This window comes from Haemorhous mexicanus, chromosome 1 (genome assembly GCF_027477595.1).
Source record: "Haemorhous mexicanus isolate bHaeMex1 chromosome 1, bHaeMex1.pri, whole genome shotgun sequence".
In the NCBI taxonomy this organism is placed as follows: domain Eukaryota; kingdom Metazoa; phylum Chordata; class Aves; order Passeriformes; family Fringillidae; genus Haemorhous; species Haemorhous mexicanus.
In genome coordinates, this window is record NC_082341.1 from 109714906 (window position 1) to 109735601 (window position 20696).

General features: G+C 38.4%; 1 protein-coding gene across 4 annotated transcripts in view; it reads left to right on the forward strand.

The window, feature by feature from the left end:
* Positions 1–20696, forward strand: part of METTL4 (methyltransferase 4, N6-adenosine) — a 47024-nt gene that overhangs the window by 16992 nt on the left and 9336 nt on the right. Inside the window, exons 9-11 of one of the 4 annotated variants that reach the window (XR_009488203.1) lie at positions 26–261; positions 4028–13224; positions 13266–19346. Coding sequence is in view for 2 of the 4 variants with exons in the window: in XM_059858871.1 (XP_059714854.1) it covers positions 26–171 (146 nt within the window). In the remaining 2 variants the exon portion in view is untranslated. Of the gene's footprint in view, positions 1–25; positions 3223–4027; positions 13225–13265; positions 19347–20696 lie in introns of those variants that run through there. The other 3 variants (XR_009488204.1, XM_059858889.1, XM_059858871.1) reach the window with 3 other exon arrangements.

The window sequence follows — 20696 nt, forward strand, 5'->3', positions numbered from 1 at the left end:
TTTTTTTTTTTTTTCTCTTGCACAGCAGTTCTGGCAGAGTTTATCAAGCCAGATGTGGAATGCTTGGAGTTGTTTGCTCGCAATCTTCAGCCTGGTTGGACCAGCTGGGGAAATGAGGTCTTGAAGTTTCAGCACATTGATTATTTCACTCTTCTGCAGAATGACAACTGAGCATGGTCTTACGCATCTATACCTTCTGAAATTCCACATCTTCCCAGGGGGCTCTTGAACTTAGCTTTATTACTGATGGTGCACCTAAAGGTAACAGAAATAAAACCAATTGCATTTTAGTTAGAATTCTTTAAGTGACAAGATATCTGTTTAATGCTATCTCCCCTCTGTGCAAGGTGGTCCCTTATTTTGATGATCTGAACATATTTAGATACTGGTGTTGTTACCAAAAATCTGTGAAGATAAAACTCCTTAACAGCAGTGAAGCATTAAGAAGCAGGCATTCTTTATTTGGCCAGGTGCATGAGGTAGTGTGAAATAGTGTGTATGCTGATTACAGAGAAAGCTCCTGTTTTATATTCTGTATTTTACATACATATTCATTGACATTGAGGATAATAATTTCCCCAAAATCATTAACATGTTCCCCTCCCTTTGCACATGTGTTCCTCTGTACCAGGGGTTTCCTTGTTGGTTTCGGGTGGTCAGCCACCCCAAAATCATATTTGACCATCCAGTGAACTGGTAAAAAGTTGGCATAACTGGGCTGGTTACTCTGCAGTTTTCCTTCTTGGTCAATGTTTAACATGACCCTAGAGAATAAGCATTTTGTGGTTCTATAAGCTTGTGGTTTTTGAAGAATAATCATATTAACCCATCAGGTTAATATGGTGAGTTAAAACAATTTTTAATCTGGCAACAATGTTAGAGTGTAAGTTCATCCCTGTTCTTTTTCAAGCCTCAAGAAAAGAAATTTTAACGTATTTTCACTCCAGCTATCAAATCTGAGCTCATAGCACATTGCTACTGCTGTACTGTGGCTCTTGCTACAGTATTAGCTGTAATAGCTAAAAATAAAATAGTTCTTGCTATTTTTAAAGAATTATAATAAAGAATTATATTATCTTGTTTTTCAAGAGTCAATGGAAGTAAACAATTCTGAATGCTGCATGTTTTCTTAAAGTTTTTTTTGCAAAACAATGGATTTTGAGCTAAAATAGTTATGAAGGCAGTGTATCTTCCTACATATTTGTATGTGTCTGTCTGCCTCAGAGAAAATAAAAGGAACAGTGCTTATATTTATTGGCACATTAATTCTTGACTGACCATATTTTATGTAAAATTATACTTTTAAAACAATTGGTAATTCTGTCATTGTGTATGTGGTGTTAATTTTTTGACAATATTGTAAATGAACAGTCTCAACAGCTTAAAAATTCTGAAATTTTAACAGATTATATGTATTTTTTCAGAGAGTCTTTCCTTATGTTCTGGAACATTATAAAGCCATGCTAGTGAGCTGTATTTTTCAGCTAACAAAAAAATGATCCCTTTAAAAAAATATTAAAGAATTGTACACTTTGTGTATCTTTTGCTGTGCTTAGATTTACTTTGAAAAATACAAAGAAAATGTAATGAGGCCTCTGCCACTTACTTATTTATAGCAGTAGAGGCAGAGGTGCTGGACAAACTGATTTTCCTGATGGCAGGTTCCTGAGTTCTGACTATTTGTAACGGAGAACAAAATACATTGGAAATTACCTAACTTTACCTTCATTTCCATTTTGGTAGCCTGGTGAGCTGTGAGGATTTTTTTAAGTTAAACTTCAAATGTTAGCAGACTATTTTTTGATAATTTTGTAATAAAGATGACAAAGAAAACTTGTGACTTATTTGCAGACCCAGTTTCTGTATTACTGTTCAATTCCATGTTTTGCCTATTGGAGCAGTAGCGTTAATAACACAAGGAAAATGCTTTTTTTCTCCCTCCCCCAACAGTTAAACATATACTCAAAATAAGTAAATAATGTAACAGGGAAGGAAAATGTTCCTTGCTGCATTTTATTTAGTCTGTGTTTTAAACTGTCAGTATATAAGCAATCTTAGAAGACATTCCCTACTTGGAGCTTCTGCTTTCTCACTCAGAATTCCCCTGCCCTCCCAAGATGCTCTCATCCAGTACTAAGTGCTGGATGGGACTCAAGCATGTAATAAATGATAACTGCTGCACTTACCTTGTTTTCCCTTTGTACTCTACAAAACAGCACAAGAAATGACAATGTTGTCTGTTCCACATCCGCTGCTATGAACAACTCCAGATTATCATTTCAATTCCAACTAAAAGAAAGATGAACAATCTTAGAGATCAAGAAATCACCTTTCTCCTTTGAGCTACGCAGCAAAGCCCTTCTAAGGGATTTACCTTCTTTAGGCTGTTTAAGAATTGATGACTTTATTAATTTGTCTTTTCTGTGGAGTCCCCTTGCAAATAGTGGCTTTCTAGAATCCTAGAATAATTAAGATTGCAAAAGACCTCTAAGATCAAGCCCAGCTGTTAACCTTCCATCACTGTGTTCACCACTAAATAGAAGCAGCTGAGCAGCTACTTCCAGCAACTGGGAATCCAGCCTTCTAAGTATGGCTTGTATGTAGAGGACTTGTGCAGGCAGGCTCTAAGCTTCTCAGACTAAGTCAAATTGAAGACTGGAACTGGTGTCATACATGATTCTTTCCTAAATAATTATAAAATTGTGTCTTGCACACCTGTTTGCTGCTTTTCCACTGCTCTGGCTGTGAAGAATATGACAGAAGTGGTGTTCCACATCTGCAGCCCACCTGAAACCATTGCATTTTCTCAGGGGGAGAAAGCCTGTTGCTAACTTGGAAATCTCATGGTGGTATTAGCAGTTGATAGTTTGAGTTGATAGGGTCATCTTTTAAACATAATTATTTGCCTGTTATGCTGAATTCATAATTTAAATAGCCCCTTACACTTTTCCAGCTCTCCACGACCCCAGCTATTCCTAACCAGCCATCAGATTGTTCATTGTCTGTCAAAAGATTATTCTGAGGCAGAATCTGCAGCATACTGAAAGATCGGTGATGAGTGAAACCAGCTAATATAACAGGACAATTTAAGATCTGGTTTCCTTTTATGTTATATATGTTAATTGCTCAGAGGGAATAATACTCTCTGTTGTGTCAAGCCTTGTATAAAAAAGAAAACATGCTCTGAAGAGTTTACAAAGTTGGTAAGAAATGAAAGAAAAAGGGAGAAGGTAAGGATGGAGGAATACAAGACGGTAATGAGATGTTAAAGGTTTATTTAATAAGTATCACCCTAGGTATTATGCACATCTTCAGTGTTCCTAAGGAATTGTAAGGTTGTTTCCCCTATTTTAAATGGAATTTTCTTCTTTTGTGTTCTTGTATCACACATTCAAATAAAAAATTGGTGGAGTGTGTATTTTACTTACAACATTAACAAATTAAAAGGGTTTTTTAAGCTATAAATTCTTCTTGTGGCAACTTGGAGAAGTGACATCTGTGATTACTGAAGAATTTTCAGAAAGTATGTTGTTTGGTACATCTGTTGTTGTTTTAGCAGGACAATGGTAAAAGTTTCTTTGGCTAGATATTCTCTACTATTTAAAGCCTTTTAACATTATGTCTTATTGCAAAAAAACCTCAGTTGCATTACAAAAAGAAGTAATTTTAAGCTTTTTCTATACGTAGAGTACATCAAGTGTCATAATCAAACTTTTATGAATCTTCAGGTTTGAGTGTGATTTTGAAATGTCAAATTAGCATATGACCTTTACTTGTGTTTTTAAACTTCTGTGAAGTAAAAAGAATTATACCAGGAAGATATGTTTTTGGAATAATGATTGCTAGGCATGTACTCCTGTGGAAACAGCAAAACTTCTTTTGCAAGATTAAACATTATTAAAGAAGTGAGATAAGTGAGGAAGGTCATACCTCTTCATAGCATTCAGCTTGGATAGGTGTCAGCAGTAGTAAAGGGTTGACTTTTAAAAATATATTTCCAAATTACATAAACAACTATAAATTACAGGAGATGAATGCTACTCTGCCTTGATAATTGCATTCATTAGCCTCAACACACCAATAAAAACTTGCCTACTGCTTATTTTGGATTGGACATAAGAGGAGGAGAATGGTAGATGGTTGGAGAATAGCCAAGGCATATGAGGTATGTTCCAGTTGCTGAAAGAAGTCTTGTGGTGTCCAAGCTGGCAGGTTTTTTCATAGAATCATAGAATAGTTTGATTTGGAAAGGACCTTTACAGGTCATCTAGTCCAACTTCCCTGCAATGAGCAGGGACATCTTTGTCTGGATCAGGTTGCCAAGAGCCCTATACGCAGCCCCTGCCTGACCTTCAGTGTTTCCATGGCTGGGTCTGCCAGTTTTTTGTGGAGAGAATTGTGTATGTGCATGTGTGTATGCAGGCAAAGCTGACCTGTTGGAGTAGTGTGAATCCCTGGTATCCAGTGCTTTGAATAACAACGATATGTGCATTGCTAGAAATTTAAAATCACCATATTTTCACTTGTCAGTGTCCTAACGTTACCAATTTGTGGGGAAAATGTACTATTTATTTGGATAGAGATGTTCCAATACCATACATGGTTTGAAAGCTTGCCTTGGGCCTGTTTATTAGGTATATTTTTGCTATGTAATCTTCTGGAAGCATAACATTGACAGTGAAAAAACACAAGTGAACAGCATAGCAGCTCCCATGGTGTTCCCATGACCATGGCCACATCTCAGAAGCATGGGAAGCCTGCAGGGGGTTGGGCAGGTGCATGGTTCTGTGGGTTCTTTGGCAGCTTCCATGTGCCTTGACATCACTAAAATGACATCAGAGCTGCTCTAATAAGGCTGGGTCACTTTGCTGGGCCTAGCTATGAGGACTTTTCTTCCTGGCATAAAGGAGTTGAGGTTATCACCTTGTCAGGGTTGTTCTTCAAGTAAACTGAAAATTTTCTAAAGAAAGTTGCTTTTTACTTGCAAACATTCTTATTCAATGTGCTGAACTGTTGGTGTGCTGCAGGGCCTGGGCTTTCAGCTCTGGGTCTGAGCCTGCCACACGGGCTGTTTTGGGGTTAGAGAGTTACGAGCCATGCTCTCAGGGCTGACATTCAAAATTCCTCTGGTCTCAAGACATCCAGGCATTCTTGGAAGTACTCTGGCTGCCAAACTGCAGGCAGAGCTCTGTAGCGGTCCTCCCTTCTGGCTTTTTGGCTTTTTAGCTACCTGTCTTATGAAAAGAAGGGCTGGGAGGCACTGTTGACACTGGGGTCTTGACACTGAAATCACAGTGCCTTCTTAAGAAATGGATTATCTTTTATATTTTCCCTGTGATGAGAAAATCTCAAATTTCCTTTATTTGTTTCAGACCATTTTTGTATTTCAGTCAGTAGTTTGCATTTATTTACAACAAAGTTTGACTTTCCATAAGCTCTAGTTTTTGCTGCTTAGTTCTTCCTTCTTCCTTCTCTATTTCTCAACTGGTTTTCTTCAATCTAATATTCATTTGCACATTAGTAACTTTATTTTGTTAAATATTTTTTTACTGGAAGTGCCTTTAGATTTCTTTTAACTGTTGGGAAGGCTTGTCTGTAAAATTGCATGGTTTGAAGTTGTTTGTTGCCTGTTTCCACAAACCGCTGTAGATAACAGTGTGGCATGGATTGGAAACATGAATCCCATATGGCATGGGATTGGAAACAAGAACACCACATCTGGTGATTAGGGAGGAATGAGGAGCTACTTAGTAAATGTAGGCTGGAGGATGGGAACTTGTGGCAATAGCAAAATTTGCTGCTGACACAAGAACATAAAATGTGCAAGCCACATGAGAGAAAGGTGTGAGTTCTCTGTTGTGTTGCCTAACTTGTAAGTAAAAAAAATAATTAGGACAACAGTACCATAGCAGGACTACTTTCCACAAGGGAATTTTATTTATCAGTTCTCTGGTGCTACCTGTTTGATAACAAAACAACAAAGTAAGGCCTCATTTGATGATCTTTATGTAAATGGTAGCCTTGACAGAATACAGGAGGCTTTTTTCAGATCAGCTAGGTAGATATTACTCATGGTTAAAATACTGTAGTAGCAGTGGTCTCCGCCAGGGAATGATGAGCATTGACTCCATGACTGCAGAAGGCTGATCCATCACTTTATTCTTGCTACACCATCCTATACTATATGAAAAACACATCACCCTTGCCATACAGTCCGATACAGCTTTGACCTAATTGGTCAGTCAATCAAAACACCATCACCAGTGTCCAATTAAGAAATCACTCTTTGGTAAACAATCTCCATAACACATTCCACATGTGCACAACAACAGGTGCAGCAAGTAGCCATAAGAATTGTTTTCTCTGAGCCTTCTCACAGCTTCCCAGGAAAATCCTGGGAGAGAATTACATCTCTCTTTGTTCAGAGGATATGTGATTACCACAAAAAACTACTGCTAAATGCTGTGAAGGCAAATATTTGAGTAAGATTTTTCCCCACTATTGCTCATTATGCAGTGGCATGTCTTCCTTTTCCCCATGTCAGTAAGTAAATTGTGTTAAAGTAAAATAGCTGTATTGCTTATCACTAGTTGGAATGTCGGGCACTCGTATTCAGTTTTCCTTTTCTTGTGTAAAACCCAAACAATAAATTCTGCTGAGGGAGAAGGAGGTCAGACATTCTCATTTTTGTCTGTAATATTGCCTCCATTTGCTTCAGATTGTGGAACCTACAGTCCTTTAAGCACCTGGGATTGGTGGAATACTCACTTTGGGATGTCTTAGATCTCTTTTTTCCCTTCTGTGTCCTTCCTTAAAGGGTATTTCTGTAACATACAGTTTTGAGATGAGAAAATGAGTTATGTATGAGAAAATGAGGGTCTGTAAAGAGGAGAAAACAAAGTGGAAAACAGTGCCCAAAAAGCAGTGGAATAATGAGGATTGTACACTTCTCAACTAGTGCCACTGCAGTGCTCATGGTTCTCTAAACCATTGCTGTGGACAAGCTCATTCACGTGTGTGAGACTTTATTGTAAAGATCTGTAAAGATCCATCTCTTTGCCTTTTTGGAGATGGAGACATTTTTCAACACAGGAGAGTGGGTGCAGTCCCCTGGCCAGCATTTTTAGCACAGCAGATGTTGCACACTGGTGGTTACTGGTCAGCTGCAGAATTGTACAAAAATCTGAATTTCATTTCTGGCCTTTTTTCAGCATAAAGTATGGCTACACATTGACTACTATGTAGAAAATTAAATGCATTAAAGGTAAAACCAGCACAAAGGCAGAGATAAGTTAGAAATTTAAGAATAGCTAATGATGTAGTAGGCTAAAAATATTTGCATGATGGGTCATGATTTTACAGGATCATTAACTGAAGTTTGTTTAGCAGAATTTTACCAGTTTATTTAATAGCACTGTCTTGTAACAGCTTTATGCTATTAATTCAGAAGACAGCTTATTGGAAATATTCTTATGGCCCTGTTACTGCCCTCAAACTATTGCATGTGTGTTTTAAACGATTTGCATCTTCCATTACTCTGCACTCCAAAATTAGGCTGAGTTCAGAAAGAAAGTGTGTCCTTTTCTGAGGTTCATGATTCATCTATTGGTTCATGTAACTTCAAAAAGATAGTTATGACATAAGAATTACGTTTTTCCACATCAAAGTGACCCAGTCAAAACTTCAGTTGAAAATTTTTATGATATCTACAGCCTAATTTTTTAAAAGTACCCAAGAGAGTTTCGATTACAAGGAGCTATTTTTAAACAAGTAAACTGGCCAGCAAATTTATGAGGATTTCTAAATTTCTAATAAAGTCAAGGAAGTGTAGAACATAAGAGGAGTCTAAGTATTATTACAATTTTCACTGGATGATGCAACTTCCACATAAGTATTATTTTTTTGGTCCTGTGCTCGTCAAGGTTAATTGTGATAAGCCTCAAAGTAAAAATGCCACAGAATCAACAATGTTAGCATGACCTCTAGCATTATAGGAGGAAACTTTCTGGTATTACAGTGCTGAAAAGCCTCATTTGCAGAGGCTGGCAACTGTCTTACACAACAATTTCATTTAGTTGATACAATCATGGCTTTGTATAGCCATTTACATAATGACATTATAGGTCTGTAAGAGAAACAGGATTATATTATCCCATAACAAAGTTACTGAGGTTTTGATATAAAATGAAGACTCCACTTTTACATATGATTTTCATGAGAACACTCTTTAAAGGAAATGATTTACCTACTATCACACCGCTCTTTTTGATGTCTTAAGTGGACCTGCAAAGCCTTGGCCTTTTCCTAAGTGTCTGCTGGTGAGAGGTGGCCATTTCATTCCAAATCACCGCGGTAACAAACTCTTCTTTAACATGAGTAGTTTGTCTTTTCTTCTGTGTGTATATAGAAGGTGAAACACAACAAAGTTGTGGCTTTGTCACACATTCCTTTACAGGAGGATTTGCTGAATGTACACAGTATGTGCATGAGAGGAAGATCTTTTACAAATTCAGAAAGGAATGATGGGCAGTGAATAGTGATTGGGCAGTGGGATGGTTCCTTTGCAAGGGGCATGTGCTTCCTTGTAGTTGATCTTTCCACAGTGGTGAGTACTCTGATTGGAAAGGCTGCATCAATAACAGGAGATTCACTTAAAATGAAGATGTTGCCTCAGAGTTTTGAATTCTCAGTCATAAATCTTTGCCAGAAATCTAAATAGCTCTCTCAGTTTTCCAGATCTGTTCATTATACAAAACCTCTTTGATGACAGTACTAGCAAGAGAAAATAAATCCAAATGCACTTGCAGAGTTGACTCCCTTTGCAGCCCAAATATGTGAGATTATATCTGTTATCTTCATAATTTTTTACTGTCTAGCCATTTATGAAATGCTTACCCACTGAAGATATAATAATTTTCACTTAAAATCTTGGTACTAGATATTTAGTTCGAGACCAGCTGTGACACTTAAGTATTTCCTGCTTTGATGAACCAGATGATGAAATAATCTAATTAGTCTCCTCATGAGAAGCAGTCAGAAGTATGATAGCTTTCCTATTTAAAAATCAATATAAAGGCAAGATGGTAAAATCTGGCAGGGCATCTGTAACATGAATGCTTTATTATGAAGAAACAAAGGCTGCATACAGATTTGATTACAGAAGATTACTTATCTTCCTTTGCAACAGCCAGGGATTAGCAAGTAGTCCTTATCCTTCTGCATACTCTGTGTGTTGGTGAGAGAAGGGAGTATGTGAATAAGATTTAGGGATACAACTATTAGTTTTCTTTCTCTGAGTGGGTACTATAGGTGATAATTTCATATGCAAGACCTTTATTCTTTCTTCCATTTCTTTATAGCAACAGCACACATGGTGGTCCTCAATTGGAATGAACTTGTGCATTTTCTTGGAAGCTAATGAAATGCTGCTAGATTACACAAACAAAGCCTTTGCCTGACAGCTTCTGGTGTCCACTTTTTTCATCCCTTCTGTGAATTTCTCAGCTTATTCAGACTAGAAAACAACAGATAGCTCCCTATAAGGCAGGCGTAGTATTTTCTAAACCATCTGTGACTATTTTTTGACTCATTTTTTCCATGTAATCCCAACATTTTTACTCGCTGCATCAGACATAGCTCCCTCCCTGTCTTACAGGGGTATCAAACCAAACTATAATTGACAGCTACATGTGATTTTAATTAATGCTTTACCTTGAAGGAACTGAGCTGCTGGTAGCAGCTGAGGGTGCACGAGTTCCTCATCTTGTGAACGTTGCAGCCTCATGTTATAATCCACATCCTAAACCCACCTCCTTTAGAAATGAACGACAGCTGCTCCTGATATCTAACATTTTAAACTTCTTTTGTATCTTTTATTTACCCTTAGAAACATCACGGACCACAATTTTAGAAATATTGAGCTAAGTATTGCTTCTAAGTCACATGGTGTGTTGGAGTTGGGTAACACTGTCACCTGCAGACATTCCCTTTTTTTCTGCTTGTTCGAGTAGAGCCCGCTCATGTTGAGATATAAATCTCTTTAGATTGAAAAAGGCAAATAATGCAGGAGGCTTTCTAAAAGCAGCCAGAGCATTTATCTTTTTCAGTTACAAGTATTCCATCTCTCTGCAGCAGAGCTCTATGTCTGGGGAGAGCTTAATATCAGATACAGTTTTCCCACTGGATGGGGATCTTTAATGTATCACTTGTGAGTAGTAACTCTCTTTGCTGACATTTACAGTTGCTGTTGATATTTCTTACCTCTTAATGTTTTCAGACACTGAGCCTTCCAGGAGGGCCTAAGCCGACTCAGGCTGGGGCGCATTTGCCTCCTCTGGGAAGCTGTTTTGCAGTTTTGAATATCTCAGCTATTCATAAAAAGGCAATGTGACTTTGCTAGCCCTCCAGAGTACATCTGTCTCACTGACTCACCGCAGAGACGCTGAAAACAAATATACTTGCCAGTCCTGAAAGCGGTGCCTGGCTTGTTGGCTTTTTCATGCAGTTGGAAGAACACAGCCAGGCTTTCTCAGGAAGGGCTTTGGGCAGACAGGTCAAGATGGCAGAGGCACCCAGCCAGGATGGTAGCTCAATGGGATCGAGAGCTGGACTGCTGCATCATCTGGTTCATTAGAGGATGAAGCACTTAATTGTCACAGCTGGTGTCATAGTGAATCTCTGGCACTTTGGAGAAGAAAGAGTTATTGAGTATGAACAACATGAGCTCTAGGAAGAGACAACTGGTAGCATGCAATGAAGGAGCTTTTAAGAGGATGTGCAAGATAAGAGTAAGAAGTCTACATAATGTCGGAATTCCAAAATAACGGGTCGGTATAAAGCTTAGGATTCCAGGTGAAAACTTGTAATGCATGCCAAGCTTGTATTAAAAAGGTAGTCTCCAGTACTAACCTTTAAAATATTTATTGAACTTTTCACTTGAAATTTTGACCTATGATGAAGATTATCTTTAGTTTGAGAGGCCTGAGCTAATTTCTGAGTTATTTTCTCTTCCCGGGTTTTGTTTGCAGTATGCCTAGCTGAGCATGATGCAAACTACTTAGCTATGTATAATATCAGAAAGGCAGCTCAGGCCTTCAGCTGTTGTCTTTAAAGAACCATAATTTACATGCTTAGTAAGAGGCTGAGAGTCATGTGTCACTTATCTGGCTTGTTTACTCCATCCTTGGGAGCATGATTGTAGGTGGAGAATGGAAATGGAGAGTTCAGAACCAGATGAGAAAAAGCAGTGATGATTTCAAAGCACTGAAATGAAGGATAATATCTCAAATATTGTCATGGTCACTTGTTTTACCCAGCATGTTCTTCTAAAACTCCTTTGCTGTGGCAGAGGTGGCTGTTAACTGAAGAAAAGCAGCAAATACTGCAAACCACTGAGGGTGGCACTAGAGCCCTATCCCTGTATTCTCCTCCCCAGAAAGCTAATAAAGAACATCAAAAATAGATGTTATCAGGCCATCAAGAATTAACAACATGCAGCAGATGGTAACACCTACCCTTTGCTATATACCTAATTTTAGCCCAGACTATTTACCAGCAAGTTGTGGCAAAGGTTGAGGAATCCAGTGCAGAGGAGCGGGAAGTGAGTAGAGGCAGGAGGGAGCAGAAAGGTTTTCTCTCACTTCTGGCCCTCTTTCAGTTTATCATTTTAATCAGTGCCTTTGCACACTACTATAACCCTCAGTGAAATGAATGAAAGTGTTTCCTTCAGCCTCAAACTATCAACTAGTAAACTGTCAGTTGAAATCTATGACAGGCCCAAAAAACTGGAGCTATGTTTCATGGCTGAAATTGAACTGTCTTCCTGAAGGTGTTATCATGGGAAATGCAATTACATTATGCAGTGTGTGTGTGTGTAGGGTGGGCTTATGGATACACATACATATTTTCACTCATCATGTGAACTCATCCTTACCTCCTTGCTCTATTGGCTTTCCTTTCCTGACACTAGCCACAGTGTGATTTAGGACAGTGCATTGGTGCACTTTGGATCTGTCATTCTTGTGATGGACTATCTAGACTGAGACCATATTTTCACCACAGGCTTAACTCAGGCTCCCACCTACATTTTAGTAAAAATCTCTCTGTCAGCAGCACACTTAAACTTTTCACCTGTGCTTATGTGAGCTCTGAACAGATCTTTGCTGGCCCAGTGAAGGGCACAGTCTAAAGTTAAGGTCGCTGCTGAAGGGTGGCCCAATTCAGCAATGCAGCCTGTTCAGTGCAGGGAATGGCTGAAAAGTGTTGGGCAAGAAAGAAAGTAAGAGGTCAGGATTTCTCTGCCTGGAATGAAGGATGCCACAGTCAGGGTTAGCAGACCCTGCACCAGATGTGTTTGATAGCAGGTGGTCTAGTTTCTCAGATGGGAGGAGAAGCAGGTGTCGCTGCTGGAAGTGTCCACCCCAGATGCTGCAGCCCCCCAGCGAGGGACAACTGGCATTTAGCAGCCTTATGTCTGTGCCCCATCCTGTCACTGTTCACCAAGAGCAGACCACACCAGCTTTGCAAGAGGCTTGGCTCATGGGTGTGCACTCTCATATCCTACAGTGCACAGCTCTTGCCTTGATGCAGAACAAGGGGCTGACTGGATTCTCTGTCCCAGCCTGTACCCTTTGATGTGGATTTTTTTGCTCAGTCCTTGCTAGGTCTTTTGGTCATAGGCTTAAATTTACTCATGAGTCCATACTGTGAAGATGCAGGGGGGGTCTGCAGATCAGAAGAGACCTGAAAATTTTTGAAAGAGGATGTTAGCAACAGAAGAATTTTCCCCAAAGCACTGGCAAACTGCTCTGCCTTTGAGAGGGTCGTGTATAGATTTAATTTATTTTTGTTAAATTGCCATATCACCAGCTGTGTTTCCTAGTGGGAAGTTCCATACACAAGATGTTTAAAATGTTCTTCTGCTGTGGATGCTTCGTCTAAACAGCAGTTCAGTGAGAGACAAACTGCTCTGAGTTGTGCAAGTGAATAAAAATTACTTGGATCCTTGGTTCTGATCTACTGACTAACTGCTGTGAGTTTTCTGTATTTTGTGCCTGGTTTGAAGTGCCTGAAAGTTATTGGGGTTTATATTTATTATTTAACAGACTTTTCCTGGGAAGACAGCTCTGGCCTCTCTCCGCTATGTTTTTCAAGAATAAAAAGCTCACAGACCTATTCATTTTGAAAGTTATATTAATGGAAAAAGGACTGTTGAATTTCTTTAAGGTTGAGTTTTCACATTTACAGTTTGAAAAATCATTCATAAGGAATCAGATTTCTTTATAGAACTGCTGCCAATTTCAGAGGTACAAGCATTAAATTTGTGTATGGGATGCAAATTGCTTTCTGTGAGTAGTTGAAATGTGACATGATAATTGTATTAGTTAGGTAAAGTTTAATTTTTTACCCCTGACTGAACGTAGTAGCACTGGTCATTACAAAGTATGCAAGAAACCCAGTGATGCCATTGATTCTTACATAAATGCTAACCTATGTGAGCATTTAATAAGGACAGATGATTAATAAGATAAAATAACTTTGTATCCCAGGATTCCCATAGCTTCAATATCTCTTCAGCTTGCATTTCCAGAACACCAAACAAAATGTGTTGCTGGGAAAATACAGCTGTTACAATGGAGCACCTTTTTTTCTTGTTAGCTAGTACAAATAGTAGAGAAAGAAACCCTAACTTTAAGGTTCCTTATTCCCATACGCCTTTACTTAGGATCTCAAGAAGTTGATAAATTCTGATAAATGCTATTTAAAAACAAAAAACCAGAGAACATTTGGTATTTGACTACATAGCAAACAAAGATGCATTTTTGCCTTTATCCAGGTGACTACACTGTCTTTGGGCAATGAGCAGTGAGCCAGAGTCTGATTTGCTTCCTCAGCTGCCTTAAAAACAGACTTTCTAGCACTAATGGTGTTGCAATTAAACTTTCAGAGGACTCATTCAACTTTAAAGTTTGAATATCTTGACACACAAGAGGCAAACACCCTTTCACTGAAGGGCTTTATTCTGCAGCATGCTCAGGAACTCGCTGCAGCCTTGAGTTAATTGAATGCAGTCTACAAGAGAAGTGTCATGTGGCATCCAGACACAATACAATATATTCAAGTGTTTGTCCATATGTAAGTAGTTAATTGATTGTGTTGCTATGAAGCACAATTCAAGGTTATTGTATTATCTTTAGCACAAAGCTGAACAATTGCAGAATCATACGGGTTGCAAAATACATTTAAGGGCAAGGTAGGCAAAGCTACTATGTTGGGAATGACAATGAATTATTTTTCCTTTCTTTATCTTACTGTACCCTTCACAGCTCAGGGATGTCATCTGGTGCTTGGTAAAATCCTACTTCTATTTAGATTTTCTGCTGGGAGAATTGATGTTAAAAGAGATTGTGTGTGGTTTCCAAGGGCATGCATTCATGTTAAATATGGTTTACATTTGGAGTCTTGATAATTGACCAGTCCCAATCATTCATGTATCATGCTTTCAGCCTCTCAATAATGTGTAGATGTTAAAAAAGGCATACAAAAATCCCATACAGGGCTTAGCCTATCTGTCCTCTCTTTCTAAACCTTTTAAGCACTTTTCTACATGACCATGAAGTCCAGAAACTTACATAAAAGCTGAAATTTTCCTGGAAATCTTTATTCAGAGGAATGGGGAAGTGCTGGTATTTCCAGAATTTTAATGAGATTGTGAAAGTTTGATTCCCTTTTTTCTTCTATCCAAGCATCCATCTGGGCCTTGTGAAGATCATGTGAAGACAGATTTGAAAGTAACACTACATCTTACATTCCCTTTCTTTAAGTCACAAAACTCCACAAGAATCCCATAGCAAATTGGAAGGGTCTTGCTGAGCTAGAAATACTGCATTTTTGGGTTGGATTCCTATTTTTCCTCCTGTTCACCAGCAATGCAGCTGCACTAAATGAGGAACAACCTGGGGCAGCAGGAAGAGGGAGACAGGACCACAGGCGTGTGGATACTCCACCAACCTCTGTCACCTTTGTGGTACAGTGGTGAGGAGGAAGTGAAGGGATCAAAGGGAAGATTTTTCTGTGTTTATGAAAAAGCTAAACCTCATTAAAAGCATATGGCATTTCTAGTAGCCAAGCACATGGCACAAGCTTTCTTTACCCTCATTCCTGTGCAAGCACAGATATGCTTCAAAATGTGCCATTTTTGTGTGTGTGTGTGTTTAGCTGGCAGAAATGACATAATGTAATTTTCACAATTGTAGTTATAACTGAAAATGATGAGGTAGCTACAAATATTGTCATCCAGTACTTGGCATCTTAATCCCTTGCTATTTAAGGCAGACAAAAATGTTTGTGAAATGTCTCAAATAGCCTTATTTTTAACAAGTGACAGGATGAAACTAGAACATAATGGCCAGGAGCTTTTTAGCAAATTAAATAGTATTATGTTCTTAGTATGAGTGTTAGATAGGAAATACTTCCCAGGAACAACTATTTGAGGGTATTCCATTGGGGAAGTAAAATTATTGTGAATTTTAAGTTGCTTTGTGAAAGGAATTTCCATGCAGAAGTATTTAGATTACCTATCTATTCATTAGGTGTGGTCTGTCTGTATGGAACAGAATGTATATATATTCCTTTCTGCATAAAACAGAATGAAATGCCTTCTGCATATTCAGTTATGGAGCCTGTGTCAGCCAATCTCCTTGAGACTGCCAATGCCATGGTTTCCTCAATGCATTAAAAAAGAATACACATTGCATGCTATTGCATGCGTTCTTAGATTTCTCCTTTGAATTTAACAGGAAGTTATGGGCTTTCACATCAGTGCTGAGACCTTAAAGCACTGTACACATGCTAACAAATGCCTCAGACCTAATGAGACAGGAAATTGAGAAGCTGAAACGGAATAATAAAGGAAGAAAAATATTGATGCTTGCATGATCCTGGAAAATGACTGTTATGTTCTATTACAGAAATTAAAATAAGTTTGGCAAGGATTTACTACTGAAGAAAAGCACGCATGGGACTAAACCTAGGGTAAAAGAGCAAAACCAAAACATCCTGTCAAACAAAAAGCCTTTAGAAGAGAAGAGACACTAATCAAGATACAAATTGAGTTTTAAAAATATTTTTAATTAAAGTGTTTCATTTAATATGGACAATAATACAAGAGAATTATATCTGGACTTCAAGGCGGGTTGACTACCTGTAGGAGAGCTTCTACAGGCTGGTTAAGGGGTTATGATTTATATTATCAAAAATTAACACACCTATAAAGATTTTTATCTGTTAGCAGTTTTGAGAATGCATCTACCATTTTGGTGCCTAAACATAATTTCCTCTTTTTATTTGGTTTGAAAAACAACCACCAAGGACCTGCAGAAAGTTCCCATTTTTTAAGGGTGTTCTGGTCCAAACTGTTTGACACAGCCACCTGCAGTAATTGCCTGGCCTGGCTCTTCATTAACCATTTGTTGAATTTTGTTTCCATGACAACTTCCTATATAATACTATCACAGAAACTCAGTAGAACTCAGACATCAAGTTAAAGCGCCTAAATGTTTCTCTGAGTTGCATCTCTTGTTTCCTTGGCAACTTCCTCTCAAGTCACCCTAGGATATTTCAAGGCACCCAAGACAAATTTCATTGCATTGATCTTTTTAATGAATTTACACTGACCTGCAGTATACACATTGTACCAAACTTAAAATATTAGATGACAGAATCTTTATTGATTTCATTCAAATGCTGCTTCTCAGCTGAAATCCAATTACCTTGCCCCAGTACGTACATTTTCCCCATTAAGGCTGCAAAAACAATGCTGTAAGGTGCTATCTATATGTATGCAGACCAATATGAAGATTAAAAACAACTTTGCATACCAAGTGCAATATTTCTGACAGAAACAAGGGCACGTTTTTGCTGCTCTGGAGTAATGTGTGATTATTAAAATAACTTCTAATGAGAAAAGGTAAATGCAGAGGAAATCTCAAGAGGCATTGGCACTCGCGTTCTTTTTGGTACATTGCAGCAGCAGTTAAAGAAACCATAGCACAAAAAAATAATTCCAGGTGCTAAATCCCATCCTTCAGCCCCAAAGAAAAAAACAGCTAACACTGATTCCATGCTGGTCACGAAAGTTGGTGACTCAGTAGGTCTTCCCTAATTCTGCACATGCTTTTCCTATCTTGGAGCAGTGTAAGAGGCTGAAACACACAAGGTGAGTCTTCTGTTTTAACTCCAGTCCCTTCCTTCAAAGTCCCCTAAGGAAAGAATGGGCAGTTCTGAGCAAATATTTAGCTGTAAATGTTGTTTACAGTGGGTAAACAGCATTTTCATCTCCCACTTTTTTCCTTTCACATTGATTGGTCCCACAGCCTAAGGAAGTGAAACCAAGATCTGTCATATATGAATGGAAAAGTGGAAATCAGATCAGACCCTGAAAATTATTCTCTTCTGGAGAAAAGAAAGGACTGAAAATCTAAGATCCTCACACCAGAATCTTATCCTCACCTGCATTATTGAATCCTACTACACTTGGTTTCCCTAGTGTAAACCCATATCCTATTATTTCTAAATATGGCCCACCTTCTTACATTGGCATCTGTTTTTTGCTGACCTCAACCCTACTTTAGCATCTTCCCATACTTCTCATAGCTTTCTTTTACCAGGTTTACTGAGTATGCTTCGCTCTAAAGTAAAACCATAACCAACCACAGACAGCACACTGGCTTCCTCACAAGGGTGCAGTAGCCCTTCTTACATGGCAAGGGCCACTTCCTCCTCTGACCACGTGTTACGGACATGACTTGGCTCAAGCAAGAGCAGTTTCTGAGTGTCAGTCCGAATCTGAGGTTTTAATCTGAGCCAGTTGACCTTCCCCAGGAAAGAGGTCTGGGGTGATCTCTTTTGGTGAAGACCCTTTAAGTCTTGATCCAGCCTTGTGCATGTGAGATCCAAAGGAAGGGAAGAAGCAGTGGAGGACAAGGACCATATTTTCACTGCCGCGCAAATTGGTTGTCACGACATCAACACAAGAGTATTTGTTTAAAAGAAATAGAATTTCTGCTGACAAAGAGATGAATGAAGGATGTTTGAAGAGAGGAAAGTGAGATTTTACTGTTTTGAAGTTAAGCTCAATGCTTAGGAGCAACCTGAGAGGAAATTAACTACTTTAAGCTCTCATAAAACCTAAAATAGGGAGCCTTGTAGCACATTAATGCTAATTGACAGGTGTGCAACACTTGAATATAGAGATTTGAGATGTACACTTATCTACAAAAACTAGGCAGCAATGGCTTCATAAGAGGAGATGATTGATTCATATCTTTAAAAAAAAATAGTGAGCTGTTTGTCTGAGCTGGAGAGATCATCCCTCTACTGAGTGTCTGCTGCTTTCTTACTTTTGCCTGGCAGGAAGTGATCCTTTGAAGACATAACGACTTGTCTAATTTTCTGCATGTTAGAAGTCTCATTAAGTATAATAAATTATTAATTCCAAAGAGATTATGGTGAGAGAATTTGTTGGATCAGAGCTACTAGTGTTAAGCCCTTCTGTAAAATACCAGTTTATTGGGACCTCAGCCTAGATAGCATGGTAGATTTGGGTAGGATAAATAATAACATTTATATGGACCAAATTATATGATGTATGTGTAATTTCAGGCAAACCTAAAGTGCTGGGCAATTTGAATGCTATTAAACCTCCTTCTCTCTTGATAAATTATGTATTTTTGAAAAAGAATTGTACATACTCTTTTCAAATTTCAAATGCAATTCATAGTGTTTTGTAGATGACTTGCACTGCTAAGACTTGCTGTTATGCAGAATGAACTTTAATTAAGATTTTAATGGGTGTCTTATGTCAACATTCGTGGTTGTATTATGCTGTTTTAGCCTAGTGGTAAAATACTGATATTAAATTTTTAGTAGAAACTGTTCTTTGAAAGTATATTTTGTTCTTGCTTTTCTCAGACTAATTGTTCTTTGATGCACAAATATTTTAACTTTATTTAGGTGGGAGTATCAATGCACGATAGAGTGTGATGCCTGGAAGAGATTAAGACTAAATTCAGAAAAGACTGTGGAAGTCTTTCCAGTGGTTTCAGTTGGTTTTGGATCATATTGAAGCAAACGTTTTCAGATACTTCTCTTCAGTTCCATACTGACACTCGTGTAATGACCGGTTCTTAGTAAGATAAGGTATTTTCTTTATCAAAATATATGATGCCAGCTTGTATCATTAGAACGAAGATTTTCTTGAATGAGATCATCCATTTGTTTTGTCACAGTCTAGCTCTGAGCAAGCAATGCAAATATATGTGTGTTTGAAATAAAGGATGTTTGTTGTACATATGGAATCAGTTTTTGAGATAAAATCTTACTACACCACTACTTTCAAATCATTTACAGTACTGTGGGCATTTTTAAGAGAAGGAACGAAAGCAGAGGCTGATTATTTACCCTGGAGACAGCCAAAAATCCCACAAGGTTAGAGACTTGTACTTGTACTTCCAGTGTAAAGGAGTGTAAAGTATACTGCCTTTGTCTGTTCCATTTTGTTTCATTACTGACTTAAATTCAGAGGGATTGCCAGAAACAACAAAATGCTGCCTGACACAGTGGTACCTCTTTTACAGCTGGGCATGTGGCAATGGCCTGAGGGTTACATCTGATTTGCATATGAATTTGCACGGTATATTCATGACAGCCTAATGTGAAGGGTTAGCCTTTATATATTTGTATGAATTATAAAGAAACTGCATAAAATATGTTTCAAAGGCTGCAGGGGAAAAGGATATAAAATGGAAAACTGACACTTCTTGTGTCCATCCTTTTCTTCATGCATTATTTAACATGCCTTCCACTGCCAATATCCATCAGGCTGAAATTCTTCAGGAAAAACCCAAAACGCTAAAGCTTTGTTTGGAAGACAAAGAACCTCACAAGTGAGATGATATTTGTTTGGAAACTGGAAGCTGAACATTTATCCACCTAGGTGAAAGCAACATCACAGTAAAACAAGATGATTTTGGTGCCAGCAGCACTCTCAAATATCTGAAGGAGTTCTTGGAATCTTTTCCAAGATTGCTCATCTAGTGAAGTACAGCATTCACCTTCATTCCCTATTATTTTTTATTTCCTGAAATGAAGTGTTAACACAGTGAAGACTTTGGGATGTAGTTTCCAAACCATGATTAGCCTCAGGAGATCCAAGTTTTGGCTTCTCTCATGCCTGCAAAACCAGATGCACTTTCCATCAAAAGTTCTGGTGGCGGAGGATTTTCCTCCTTATCTCCCCCTTACTTTTTAGAGGGTGGTATGAGAAGGTGTGCTGAGGAAGAAGTGGCTGTGACCATTTCACATTGTGTTCTGATCACTTGGGGCTTCTGCAAAGATTTGCTTAGAGAGCTGTAGCATCTCTTGTGGTGTTCAAAAGGGGCACTAGGAATACCTCAAGGAAAGTACATTCTTTGACCAGGAAGCTCAACAACATCAAATCACTTCAGAGAATTTCAATTCAGAGATAAAAAATAGAGACATGTCCCTTTTGTCTGGGTGGGTTTTGGTTGATTGGTTTTGTGTGGTTGTAAACCAGATCTCCAGCCCAGGTGAGATCTCGGCTTGGGACCAGCACCCCCAACCCCAGATCCACATTCCCATGAGGCCTGAAGAAACAGATATATTTATCACTGCAGAGT